The sequence below is a fragment of the Onthophagus taurus genome, chromosome 6 (assembly GCF_036711975.1).
Source record: "Onthophagus taurus isolate NC chromosome 6, IU_Otau_3.0, whole genome shotgun sequence".
NCBI lineage: Eukaryota > Metazoa > Arthropoda > Insecta > Coleoptera > Scarabaeidae > Onthophagus > Onthophagus taurus.
The window spans coordinates 27,624,688-27,639,678 of NC_091971.1; the positions used below are offsets into that span (position 1 = coordinate 27,624,688).

The following is a 14,991-nucleotide window of genomic DNA, read 5'->3' on the forward strand; positions in this document are numbered from 1 at the left end:
TACAAGTCATTCAGAGAGCACATATTAGTAGTATAAGAAGGAGAGTTCTGGAGCAGGATTATCCCATATTTTGCGCTCTGTGATTGGTTGAAATGCCAATATGGCGGTTAAAAATTTAGTAACTTTTAGGGATTTTCATTTTACATGTTGGCAATGAATCTCAATTATGTTGGTACTACTGAGGGTGGAGGGAATGCAAATTTTTTTAATATAAATAAAAGTAGGGTGACCGTCAATATATAAAAATTACGATTAATGATTTGTGCTACAGTTAGGACTAAGTGTGTGAAAGTGAAAGGAGAATTAAAAAAAAAACAACAAACGTTACAGTGAACTTGTATTTTAAAGGTGAGTAATATACATTGAAATGAAGCGTGTTAAATTTAAAGAAGATTTAGATGTGTATTATATTGATGAAGACCAATATAGCAAAAATGCACTCGGTGAACGTCAATAAAAAAATAAGATTAATGACTCGTGCTCCAATTAGGAATAGGTGTGTAAATAGTTAAGTGAATGGTATACATAAAAATAATTTTCGCTCTGCGTATTGGTGAGAGAGACAGTATATAACGTATATAAAGGTGAATGTAAATGTTGTAACGAGAACCAATCGATTAACAGATAGCTCCATATTAAACTTTTAGAAATGGTTAAGACATTGTTTACGTTATCATTAATAAAGGTTTGTATGAGTTGTGAAAAAAGATATTATTTAGGTAAGTACAGAAAATTACTCCCTAAAAGTGTATATAATAAAGTATGGGTTAGTTGGTTTAAGGTTTGGAAAATCTACATGTTTTATGATAATTGTTTAGATTTAGATATAGAAGCTTATTTAGAAAATGTTTATAATTTTGAATCGTTATGCTTATCAAGAGATAGAGAATTTTTAAGATATTTTTTATTAGCATTAGATGTAGTTGGAAATAGTGGTGATAGACTTGAGAAAGAGAACTTTATAAACAGATACCTGTCAAATGCTTCTTCCATTTTAAGAATTTCTATTCACACTCCAGACGGTGCTTTATGTTTAGCTTGTTTTGAAAAGATTAATAGGTTTAGATTGAGAAGCAATTTAAAAAAGTACATAAAAAAATGGAAGTATAGATATTACGAATTATCATTTGATAATTTATTCAACTGTATAGAAGATAAAGCATCATTTTGCAACTCTTGCTTTATAGCGTTATTTAGATTTAAGGATAATTATGATATGGAACATTTTTTTGAATTATATTCCTCATTTTCAGACTTAGAATGGAATACTAGTGATAGTGATTATGGTAATGATAATATAATAGAAGATTTATGGTAAATAAATAAATATTAATATTAAGTAGTTGTTTTATTTAAAAAAAAATATATATAATTATTATACAAAATCTGATTTTTTAATCCAACTTCTTTCATCCATTCCAAACCACTTAACGTACATTCGATTTCCTTTTCGTTTCAATACTTTTTCAATTAACTGTATGTCAGGATAGTGTGTACGTTGTAGTTCTTCACTATAGAAAGCACCTTTAATATCTTCACCTTTCAAGTCCTGTAATAAATACGATACTGGATTGGTGTACTGAATCTTAACAATTTTAAAAACTTCATTACTCCAGTTAGGAGTGTACCCTTTGGCAAATATTCCACGATGTTTAGAAATTCTTACAAAATCATTTAAGTGAAACTTTTGTTTTTTTAATGCGATTGTTTTCATTCGATTATAAACAGTATCCAGTAATCTTTTTTCAGTATTATTATTATTCACTTCTATCGGTTTCATACCTATAGTTGAATGTTTATGTGAATTGTATATTAATAGTATCTGTGGTAATAACTTTAACCATTTAAAAGATCCTTGAATGCTAAATTCTTTCCACATTAAACCTTTTAAAGTTCTATTCAAACGTTCAACAACAGATGCTTTCAATGAGCTAAACGTCGAGTAATGATTAATTTTTAACTTACTCATAAGCAAGCTAAATTCTTTGTTATAAAACTCTTTTCCTAGATCAGTTTGAAGATTTTTTGGTACATATCGGTCCTTTAGAATACTTTTCATTGCTTTAGTAACATCTTTACCCGATTTAGTTTTTACAGGAACAGCCCATGCATATTTGCTAAAGACATCAATTACAACGAGTATATAACGATAACCATTGTTTTGTCGTGCATAAGGTATCATCTCTACTAAATCAGCCTGGTATAAATCATTTATCCCTTTAACAATTACATGTCGCCTTTTGAAATGTATTCGAGCAGGTTTATGAAGTTCTTCAACTATTTTTCTTTTAACATCACTGGACATTTTACAATGATTTCAACAAACAACTTATTAATCCCCCCTGTAACAGTAGATGGAACGAATCGTAATCTATCACCTTTTTTCAATGGGATACCCTCAAAAGAGTTTTGATATTTCACATTGTTTACTTTAAGAATTGTACTCAATGGTGAAATAGTCATAGAATGAATTACTCCTGATTTGATAGGAAAAGTATAATATAATTTCTCATTACTGAGTGCGTAATTATTTGGAACTTTATTTCCAGTCAAAGTAATATTAAAGTAATAATAATAGTTTTCTTCAATTGAAGAGGACAGAACAGAAGAAGAAGAAATATGATGTCCGAACTTGTGAATAGTCATAATAAAAATGATATAATGTACTATAGGTTTATACAATTATACGAGCTTCTCGTAACTCTTCTATAATACTATTAATTTCATTACCATGTGATGTGTTACCGGCAAGCTGAGAGGCTATTAAAAGTTTTAATCTATCTACTAATTCATTAGGATCATCCCAATAAATGAAATTTGACCGTTGATTATTGTACTGCTGCTGCATGAGACCTTCTCCAGTTCTCAGACGAACAGGAACGCTTTTCACTCTACTACGTCGTACAATTGATTCCGTTGCATTTAAAACAGGTGCAATTATTTGACGATACTTGTCCGACTTATCACCTATAATTTGTTTGCTTTTATCTTGATTTTTGTTTAATGCTGCTGTTGTTTTAAGTATTTCAACGTAATTCTTTTGATCGTCACTAGTAAAATTTTTTGGTTCCCTCTTGAAGATTAACTCATACAGACCTTTCGTACCCTTATAAGTTTTATTTGCAATGGTTATATCATTAGTTTTACTACTAAAGGATATTTCACTATCTCCAATGGAATACTTATCAGTTAAAATGTCAACACGAACCCCCTTGTTGCTAGAATCAAATTCATTGTTATCATCTCTTACATAGCCCTCAATGTAAGATCTTGTTAGAGGTGCAAATTGTTCCAAGTACAATACAAATGATTCTTCAGGAATATTCATAGTTTCTGGTAATGAAAATACATCTACTGCTGCTGCTGCAGTTTGTGATGGTTGCGATGGTTGTGGTTGTGGTGGTGATGGGTATGTTGCAAAAACATCATCATCGCTTAATATTGATATTGTTGGTGATTGAGGCGCTTGTTGTTGTTGTTGTTGGTTAAGTTCTGATAGACGTGATGCTTGTACTGCTTTTGATACTCTTTTTCTTCTTTTTGCAGGTGTTACTGTTTTAAATTCTTCTTCTTCTTTAACTTCATCGGATTTAAGCTCTTCATCCTCCTCCTCCTTCTTAACTTTAATAGGATGTTTAATTGAGGAAATTATTTTTTGTAAAGGTGTTGTTACTACTTTATATTGTTCTTGAAGTAAATGTTCAGATCTATGTTTCATTGCTTTTAATTTATCTAATTTCTTTTTCACATTTTCTCTAGTTTTAATAAGCTTTCGTGTTAATTGTTTTGAGTCCATCTTTTCTTTACAATGAATGAATGCTTAATGACTAAAATTTGTATTTACTTTAGAGTTTATTGGAACTGTTTTTTAACATGTAAATTTTAAAAGATCGGTTTTTAAATGATCTGTTTTATCAGATCAGCCAGCCGTTCTTATCGGTTGTAACACCGATACTTTTTTTTCGGATTCTTCAAACCGAAACCCAATTTTCGTTTTACTTTCATTGCGTTAGTAACAAACCATGCGTTAGCTTTTTCACCAAAAGATGAATCTTTCGCTAATACTCTTTTCCATTCTTCTTCGGCTAATACTTTATCTGCTTTATGTCGATTGTGTAAATCTGTGTATTGTGTATATGCTAAATCATGACGTTTACATGCTCTATCAAGCTTATTAATACCAGGATCTCCACGTGCTAATCGTTTCATGAGATTTGTCCCAGGTCCACAAAACTGATAGCCGGGCAAATGCAGCTCTCCACCTGTTCGTATCACTAACATGACTGATATAGAAACATACACAATCACAATTTTATATAGTAATGAAATCCATTACGATATCTACCATCATTCATATCGTCCTCCTTATTGATTACAAAAAATCCGAATCTATCTTTCCAACACATTGCACACATTTTCTTAAAAACATTGAATTTCATATCGGTTGTTACGTGATCATTATAAATATGTCTTAAATTTAGGTCATCTTGTTTGAAAAGTATTAAAAAGTTTGCATTATCACGTATTAAATGTTTTGGAATATGTGTGTAACTCTGACATAAATAAAAACTATCTATTGCCTTATGTCGTCCCATACAGAAATAATCACGAATAATTGACTGTTTATCGCATGCTACATCATCAAATATAAAAACTGAATCTTCATTTGCTTTAGAGGGATGCATTATGTCATCACTACTGCTATACTCATAATATCCTAAACCTTTTATAGGCTGCAGCAATTTTCTCAAATATTCATATTTGTTTTGATACAATGACTTTGAATACACATACACATTTTTAAATGATATTCCATTAGGATCCTGTAATAAACTAATTATCAGATTTGTTTTACCAGAGCTAGAAGGTCCGGATATTATGCAACGTAGATTATTTGGAAATAAATAACTATGCTTTCTGTTTTGAGGTGATTGATTGTTAAATTGTATTGTTACATCATCAACATCTAATGTGTAAGGTTGTTTTATCACTTTCATGTTTATAGTATAACTGACTTTTATATAATTTTGAAATTGAATATATAATGCTCATTTGTATGTTTACCATTGAAGTGGTCGGATGATCATGAAGAAAAGAATAAGTGGAAACGCAATTTCTTTTAATAGAGCCGTTAAAAATGCTAAAATAAAATTAAAAGAGTCAAGCACTAATGATTTGAAATCTGCTACAAAGTTAGCTTTACGTGCCGTAAAAGGTATTGCCAAAAAGAAACTTCGTTCTAGAGTTATTACAGTTCCAAAAAGCGGTGGTATACTTCCGCTTATTCCAATTTTTGCTGGATTAAGTGCATTAGGAGCTCTAGCAGGTGGCACTGCTTCCGTTGTAAGTGCTGTCAATAAAGCGAAGCAAGCACAAGCGGCACTCAAGGAAAGCCAAAGACATAATCAGACAATGGAATCAATAGCTTTAGGTAAAGGTCTGTATTTAAAACCATATAAAAAAGGATTAGGTGTTTTTTTAAAGAAACGCCAAAAAAAACCATACAACAACAACAACAGAAAGCGCTAACAAACGTTGACTTGATACGTTATGTAAAAATGTTGGGGATACCAGAGTTTAGAGGGATATTCATGCAAGATAAATTACCTCTGCGTATTAATAATAATGAAAGAGGTATTATTAACTTGGATAGTGTGAAAGGACCTGGCACTCATTGGACAGCCTATATTAAGAAAGGAAATATAATTAATTATTTTGATAGTTTTGGTAATTTAAAACCAAGTAAAAAAATTGTAAACTATTTTAAGAGTGCTGGAAATAATGTAATTATTAAATACAATCACAATCAATATCAAACCTATAACACAAGTAATTGTGGTTATTTATGTTTAAATTTCTTATCATCAAACACATTATAGCTCCAACACTTAAAGCATGTGGACGTTCGATTTAGTAGGAAAAACATCTGTTCTAACAGCAAATTACCACCCCACAATAGAACTGAATCCTAATTATCAATATGAACTGGCACTTGTAAGCTTTGATGGGTACAACTCAATTCCAAATATAGATGAAACAAATAATTGCTTAAAAATAGATAATGTGTTGATATCAATACCAACAGGATCTTATGAATTAAAACACATTTCGAATGCCATTAATGAACAACTAAAGAAGAATAATATTGAAGATACAAATTTTAGTATAGAGGCAAATGAAGATACATTACAAGCAGTGGTTACATGTGCTAAAATAGTTGATTTTAATGTAGACAATTCTATGTCAACAATACTAGGTTTTAATAAATCAGATGTGTTAGATCCGAACAAATCTCCACATAATAGTCAAAATATTGTAGATATATTTAAAATAAATTCTATACAAATACAATGTAACATAACACATGGAGCTTATCATAATGACGTACCTGCACACACCATCTACTCATTTTTCCCTACAGTACCTAAAGGTTATAAAATATCGGAAACCCCTCACAATTTAATATATATGCCTCTGAATACACAAATAATTGATAATATTACTCTTAAAATAGTTGACCAGAATGGATTGTTGGTCAATTTCAGAGGAGAAGTCATTAAGGTAAGACTACATTTAAAACCCTCTAGTTATTACAATGGTTCTTAAGGTTAAGCGTAATATAAATGCTACAACTACATCTAATATTTTTAATCATCTTCAAACTGTGAAACATCTAACACCTCAAAACAAACAATTTCTTCTGTCATTAGGATTAAAATTAATAAAATAATAATAATAATAATAATATGAGCATCTTAAGCGTTTCGGACAAGCTTGAATTTGATAATTCACTTGTGAGGCTTCAGTATCATAATCATTTACCTTACTCATCAAATTCGTTTAACAATAGTGATGAAATACGTATTGCAATCCAACAACAGGACATTTACACTTTACCAAGCCAATCGTTTATTTACGTACAAGGGAAACTATTGAAAGGTGATGGAACCGTTGATAAAAATGCAAAATTAACAGTAAATCCAGTCGCTCATATGTTTAGTGAAATACGATTTGAATGTGGAGGTAATGTAATTGATAGAGTTAGAAATCCAGGAATAGCTAGCACATTAAAAAATCTTTGTTCGTTAACAAGGTCTGAATACTATCATTCTTCTAACGCTGGTTTTGAATATTTAAACATTAAGATAAATGAAACTACAGGTGATTTTGATTTTTGTGTTCCCTTGAAATACTTTCTTGGTTTTGCTGAAGACTATAATAAAATCCTGATAAATCTACGTCAAGAATTGGTGTTAGTACGCAGTAATTCAGATAATAATGTCATTGAATGTCCTACACCTAATATGAAGATTATTATTAATAAAATTGTGTGGAAGGTACCACACGTGTCGGTGGCTGATGTAGAACGATTGAAACTTTTAGAGCATATAGAACAAGGAATTGAATTATATATGGGATTTCGTTCATTTGATTTACATGAGTATCCATCATTACCAAAAAGTAAACAGCACTCATGGACAATTAAAACATCTACACAATTGGAAAAACCTCGTTACTTAATATTAGGATTTCAAACCAATAGAAAAGATGATGCAAAAGTTTCAGCATCTCTATTTGATCATTGTAATTTAACAGATATGAAAGTGTTCTTAAATAGTGAAAAATATCCCTATGAACCATTACATTTAAATTTTAAAACTGGTCAAATTGCAGTTTTATATGAAATGTATTGTAACTTTGCAAAGTCCTATTACGATCGAGAGCTTGCAGAACCAATGTTTAACAGAGACACATTTTTAGCAAATACACCGATTATTGTTATTGATTGTTCACGACAAAATGATATTTTAAATGTTGGAACCGTTGATATTCGCATTGAATTTGAAACGAGCGAAGATATACCTAATAATACTACCCTTTACTGTTTAATCTTGCATGATCGTGTTTTCAAATATGTTCCTCTAACTGGTATGATTAATCAAATATAGATTTACACTTTTACTGTAACATTCAAACATGATCGCGTGCTAAAATATGATCGACTACCTTTAACGGGAATGATTCGTTCTCTGTGTGTCAGTTGTGAAGTAACATCTCAGCAGTTAGGATGTGGATTCTCGATGTGCAAGGTTTTCAATTAAAATATAGCAGTGAATTTATCTGTAAAGAACTTGCGCTAATGAACGTTCGTGATTGTTGTTGCAAAATCCACGCTATTTTTAAATTTGGTATAAATTTAAGTGAATTCAAAGATGAACAACAGAAACATCTTCGTTATACTACCAATTTTATTCATGGTCATAATTGGAATGATGGTGAAATTCCATATACTGATTTAAACAAAATTTTACACGAAAGCGGACTTCATGAAAAATCTTATATACTAGTGAAAGGATTACAAAAGCAACAGTGGTTACAGCAGCTACTGCCAAATTTTGAAAATATTAAAAATATAGAAGAAATAGGATACACATCATCGATTAAAGGAAGTTGTTGTGATGCCAATCACTGTCATAACCATCACAATAATAATTTAAACTGTGCTCTTCAGAATGTACACTTGCTACAAAAGTGGATTAATTTGAATAGTGTTACTTCTGAATGGTTTGATTATCATCAAGCCTGATCTTTGGTGTGTTAACATAATTTCTCAAACTATATATTAATAAAATTATTTGTAAAATTAGGATCTGACTTTGGTTTTTATTATTTTATAGAAATAAACAGATATGTATTAGATTTATATTATTTTTTTTATTTATAACGCTAAAGAAACTTACTACTCATCTCTATTTAGTTAGTCTCTATTTAGTACTCGAAGATGATTGAGGACTTATTTACTTACTACTGAAATTGAATGGAATATATATATATATATAACCGTTGATTTGAGGGAAATGATTTTTAAACAAAAGTATTTATTAACCTACTAAACACAAATGAAAGGTAAACTAACATATTTCAACATATTTTTTTAAATATTGAGTGTTTGTTAATATTTTGAAAATAAACAGATTAATAATATATAACCGTTGAGTTGCGGAAACGATTTTTATACAAAAGTAGTTATGACCTAATAAACACAAGTGAAAGGCAAAAACTATCAACACATATCAACATATTTTTTTAATACTCTGAAAGCAAACAGATGAAAAAATGATAATTTTTACATGAATTATTTTTATAAGAAATCATAATATAAATACATCACCTTAAAAGATATAAGTCAGTTCAAGAAATAACACCAATAGCAACAGTCAACCACATAAAGAAGACCATGGATAGTCTAAGATTATTGAACAACACATCTAAGGGATTTGGAAAATTGAACCAATTGCAGAAGGAAAAAAGGTATAAAATTATTAACTTTAAAATAATAACAACAAGATTTGGAGACGCGGTTCTGGTGAATTTATTGGATGAAGGAGATGTTATTTTACCAAAACGGTTTAACAATTTAAAGGACAATTTGGATGAGTTAAACGAAAATCTGCTAACAAAAGACATATATTTAGTTATAAAAAATTCAACTTCAACATATCTAGAAGTTGAATTTATAGAATAGTATATTAATAAGTGTATATTGTATATTGTTACAGACAACGTCTCATAAAACTTCATTACAATATTAAAAACACACTAAGTAATTTGGATAAAAGAATGAAATATTATGAAATGTTGGAAATGTTTAAGAAAATAAAGATCAATAAATAGTGTATAAATCGATATATTTGTTTTATTTGTTAGTATTATGTATGTCAATTCGAAAGTGATAATTGTTTCAATTAAACAGTTTCACAACAATTAAAATATAAACTGTATAAATCAATACATTTTTTTATTCTATTTACTAATACTTATTACGTAAGCATAATCCCCTACTATACACCTACTATAGCGATAAAAAAACGATTCATATATATTAGAATCAAGTCGTTGGTGAAAGTTAGTTACAGTACGCAAGTTAAGTAGATCCTTTGATAAAAATTTATCATTGCGTTTATATTTTTAAGAAAATGTTTTCTTGTGAAAAATGTCAACAAGTGTTTTCATTAAAATGCAATTTGAATCGACATATGCGTAATAAGCATTGTGTCGGACTGCAACTCATATGCTCAATATGTCAAAAAAAATTCAGGCGACAAGATGCCTTTGTTCAACATCAGAGAAGTATCCATGGTATTGAACCTCAACGAAAAGATCCACTACCAAATTTAATACAAAATTCAACACATCAAGATTTCGATGAATCAGCAGCAAGTACGTCAGCTTCGAAAAGTAAGATTAAATTAACAAATAAACTATGTGACGTATGTGGAAAGTTCTTCTCATCTCACGCAACCCTTGCGGCACATCTTCGATCAGAACACATAACATCTATCGAAAAGGATGTTGAGCAAGTATCAACGTGTTACAAAAATCGTGTTGCCTGCTATAAAATTGGGGGAGTTGAAGCCGACGATGATATTCCATCATACCTCACAAGATCCCGAGAAACGGTTCGTAGACTTATAAACAATTATATTAGTGATATTAGAGGATTAGTTAAAGCTCAAATTGAACTATTGGCTGTTTTTATAAAATCCAGCTTTAATGAAAACGGTGAAGAGGGAGTGATAGCCTCCATGAAGAATTTCAATACAAAATTTAAAGTAATTACGTCTATAACCTTCGAGGAAATTTACGATAAGATGATTAGAGATATTATAAAACAGAGTGAGGATTTCCAGGAGCAAGGGTCTGGATGGGCTTTCTTCTCCGTATCACACCTTTTGCTTAACGTTAACAAATTCCAACCAATACCTGGATCATCATATATTCGTTTACCTTCGGAAATTATTAATAAAAAAGCCTGTATCAATATAAAGAATAATGATAACGCTTGTTTTGCATGGTGTTTGACGGCGGCTCTTCATCCCGCTCAAATAAGTAAGGTTCGTACTTCAAGCTATCCTCATTACTCTCAAGTGCTAAATTTAGAAGGTATAACGTTTCCCGTTCATTTAAAAGATATATCCAAAATAGAAACTTTAAATAATTTAAGTATTAACGTTTACGAATTAGTTTTTGATTCCATTAATTATACCTACAATGTGGAAGGACCCATTCATTTTACTAAAAATAGACGAGATACACATGTGAATTTATTATATTTATTTAATAATGGAATAGGGCATTTTGTTTTAATCAAAAATTTATCACGACTTATTTCTAAGCATATAGCAAATCATAACGGCGCAATACGTCTTTGCGACGGGTGTTTAACTCGGTTTTCATCTGCCGACAAATTATCTAGACATCAACAATACGATTGCAACCATATAACGACCATTTTACCATCGAAGAATTTAAAATCAATACCCAATTTTATGGGAAATTTAATGCCGGAAAATATTTTGGAATTTAATAATTATAAAAATACTCAAATGGTTCCATTTGTTATTTACGCTGATTTTGAATCAATTTTAAAACCAATCGAGCACTGTGAACCCGATTTCTCCAAGTCTTTTACAGAAAAAGTTGACATACATCAACCATACAGTTTTGCATACTATATCGTTTCTACTGTAGATGGTACTTGTTGTAAATTTGAAACCTATACCGGCCTCGACTGTCCCAAAGTTTTCATTTTAAAATTAATGGAAGATGTTAGATATATTTATCACAAATATATAAAATATGTAAAACCCATGACCCCCTTAACTGTTGAAGAACAAGTTGCATTTGAAGCAACAAACATTTGTCACATCTGTAAAACACCTTTTGGAGAAGATGTAGTTAAGGTGCATGATCATTGTCATATAACTGGTAAATATAGGGGCCCAGCCCATGTTGTATGTAATCTTAACTTTAAAATTCCCAAATTTATCCCTGTATTCCTACATAATTTCAGCTGTTATGATGCACATTTATTTGTTAAAGAGATGGCTGACATTGAGGATGTCAATGGTATTGATGTTTTACCTAATAATAAAGAAAAATATATAAGTTTCAGTAAAAGCGTGCTAGTTGATCAGATACAGAATCAATCCCGTTTTGAAAATCGGTTCATGAAATTACGTTTTTTGGATTCATTTCGATTTATGGCATCCTCACTCGATTCATTGTCGAGTAATCTTGTAGAGGAGGATTTCGTTCATGTACGAAAATTTTTCCCATGTAATAAGCAATTTCAATTATTAAAGAGAAAGGGTATATTTCCCTATGGCTATATAGATTCACTTGAAAAATTAAGTGAAACATCATTACCACAAAAATCCGGGTTTTTTAACAAATTAAGTTTTGAAAATATAACTGATAAAGATTATTTACACGCTCAAACAGTTTGGCAAACATTTCAGTGTCAAAATTTAAAAGATTACTCTGACCTATACCTCAAGACCGATGTTCTTTTGTTAGCAGATGTTTTTGAAAAATTTAGACGCGTTTGTTTTGAAACTTATGGATTGGACCCAGCACATTATTACACCACACCAGGACTCACTTGGGATGCAATGTTAAAATTTACAAAAATTAAACTTGAATTATTGACTGATGTAGATCAAGTCCATTTCATTAAAAAAGGCATTCGTGGGGGTATTTCGCAGTGCTCATTACGTCATGCTAAAGCTAATAATAAATATATGGATAATTATGACTCCAATTCTCCTTCGAAATATCTAATGTATTGGGACGCTAACAATTTGTATGGTTGGGCAATGTCACAACCGATGCCCTATGGAGACTTTAAATGGTTAGATGATACTGAAATTCAAAATTTAAATTTTAATCATGTATCCGATGAAGCTGATTATGGTTACATTTTGGATGTTGATATTGAATATCCTCATTATTTACACGATATACACAATGATCTACCTTTTCTCGCAGAAAACATATGTCCTCCCAACAGCAGTAACAGTGAGAGCGAGAAAAGATTAATTCCAAATTTATTTAACAAGAAAAATTATATTGTTCATTATAGAAATTTAAAGCACGCTATAGCTCACGGTCTCAAAGTTTTGAAAGTAAATAGAGTTTTATCCTTTAAACAATCTGCGTGGTTGAAACCTTATATTGATATGAACACAAAATTACGTCAATCCGCTAAAAATGATTTTGAAAGAGACTTTTTTAAACTAATGAATAATTCGGTATTTGGAAAGACGATGGAAAACGTGGATAAAAGAGTTGATGTTCGGTTAATTACAAGTTGGGATGACATTTGCGGAAAAGGTAGGTCAAAACCCGGAGCTCGCAGTCTAATCGCTAAATTAAATTTTAAAAATATTAAGATTTTTACTGAAACATTTTCGGCAATTCAAATGGAGCGACTTCGTGTTGTTTACAACAAACCTATATACGTTGGTTTTACAGTTTTAGAAATTTCAAAATTGTTAATGTATGAATTCTATTATAATTTTTTAAAACCTAAATATAATGAAGCAATTCGATTGTGTTATATGGATACGGACAGCTTCACTGTACATATTAACACCGATGACCTATATGAAGATATTAAATTAAATTTAGATAAATTTGACACCTCGAATTACCATCTGGATAATCAATTTAAGATCCCGCTTAAAAATAAAGCCGTATTAGGTCTTATGAAAGATGAGAATTGCGGTAGAATTATGACGGACTTTATAGGGTTACGATCGAAAATGTATGCAAATCGTGTTATTGATGGTCGTGTTACAAAAAAAGCTAAAGGTGTAAAAAAAGCTGTTGTGAAACATAAAATTAAATTTGAAAATTATTTCGATTGTTTAACTTTGAAAAACACTATGTTTGCAAAACAAATTTTATTTAGAAGTTGTAATCACACCGTATACACGGTATTACAAAATAAATTGGTCCTTTCACCGTACGATGCCAAGAGATTTATTAAAGATGATGGTATAGATACGTTAGGTTGGGGTCATAACCGTATTGTTAGTAGTAGTAGTAGTGAGGGTACATTACAAACTCTTAAACCTTAAACGTTAGCTTTTTTTAGTATTGAAACAGTCGTCATGGAGTGTAGTTTGTTTATAATTCAAAGTGATTTCTATAGAAAGTTGGAGCATACCTACTTCTATCATTTAAGAAACTTTATCAAAGAAAATAATCTTGATGGTGTTAATACCATATTGGAAAAAATAATTATCCCAAACCAGATTTTAACATATCGAAATCTACACCTAGCTTCTGTTGAAATTTTAGAAGTAATTCTTAATGAAAAACTCAATTTTGATCATGTTGTTAAGCAATTATTAGAATCGCTTAATTGTTACGAGCGAAACAACAACAATGAATTGAAGGTTAAAGATCTAGAATCACTGACTAGTAACGTAAGTATTAAATTTACTGATGAAATGTATAAAAAATATTTATTAACTAATTTATTCGCTGATAACGAAGGAATTGTTTCTATTAATAATCTTATATGTAAATACCGTAATTTACGTTATTATTGTGATAAATTGATTTGCGATGCATTGTATTGTGCAGACAATGAATTTGTAAAAAAATGTATACAAGTTTTCAAAGCACTCAACTATGAATTTAACTTTGAGCCGCTGTCGCGAATATCACACCAGAATATAATGGCATGGTTAATAAACAACATGAGAAATGGAGCTAAAGGGAAACCAGTTGGATGGCAATCCGGTCCTGATTCGGCACATTGGCCCTCTACAAACACACAAGATTATGTAGATGTTTTAAACCTAATAGAACCATACATAAGATTACATATTTAAATAAATAATATATTAAATACCATTTAAAGTGTTTTATTTATTTAATTTCTCATTTTTCTTACGTAATATTTCATACAATAATTTTTCAGTTTCTTCAATACGTCTCTTAAAACGATACCTATCTGCAGCTGCTTGCAACCATTCCGATCCGTTTCTAGCATTTTTGCTATATTCGTCTTCATCAATATAATACACATCTAAATCTTCTTTAAATTTAACACGCTTCATTTCAATGTATATTACTCACCTTTAAAATACAAGTTCACTGTAACGTTTGTTGTTTTTTTTTTTTAATTCTCCTTTC

The 14,991-nt window shown here is 30.3% G+C and overlaps 2 protein-coding genes across 2 annotated transcripts; both read left to right on the top strand.

Moving 5' to 3' along the window:
• Positions 1 to 6,746: 6,746 nt before the first annotated feature.
• On the top strand, positions 6,747 to 7,949 carry LOC139430163 (uncharacterized). Its single transcript, XM_071196821.1, has one exon. The coding sequence runs from the start codon at positions 6,747 to 6,749 to the stop codon at positions 7,947 to 7,949; it is 1,203 nt and encodes a 400-aa protein (XP_071052922.1).
• A 2,028-nt stretch (positions 7,950 to 9,977) lies between these two features.
• On the top strand, positions 9,978 to 13,925 carry LOC139430164 (uncharacterized). The gene has a single exon (XM_071196822.1). It carries the CDS (start codon positions 9,978 to 9,980, stop codon positions 13,923 to 13,925), a length of 3,948 nt encoding a protein of 1,315 aa, XP_071052923.1.
• Positions 13,926 to 14,991: the final 1,066 nt, after the last annotated feature.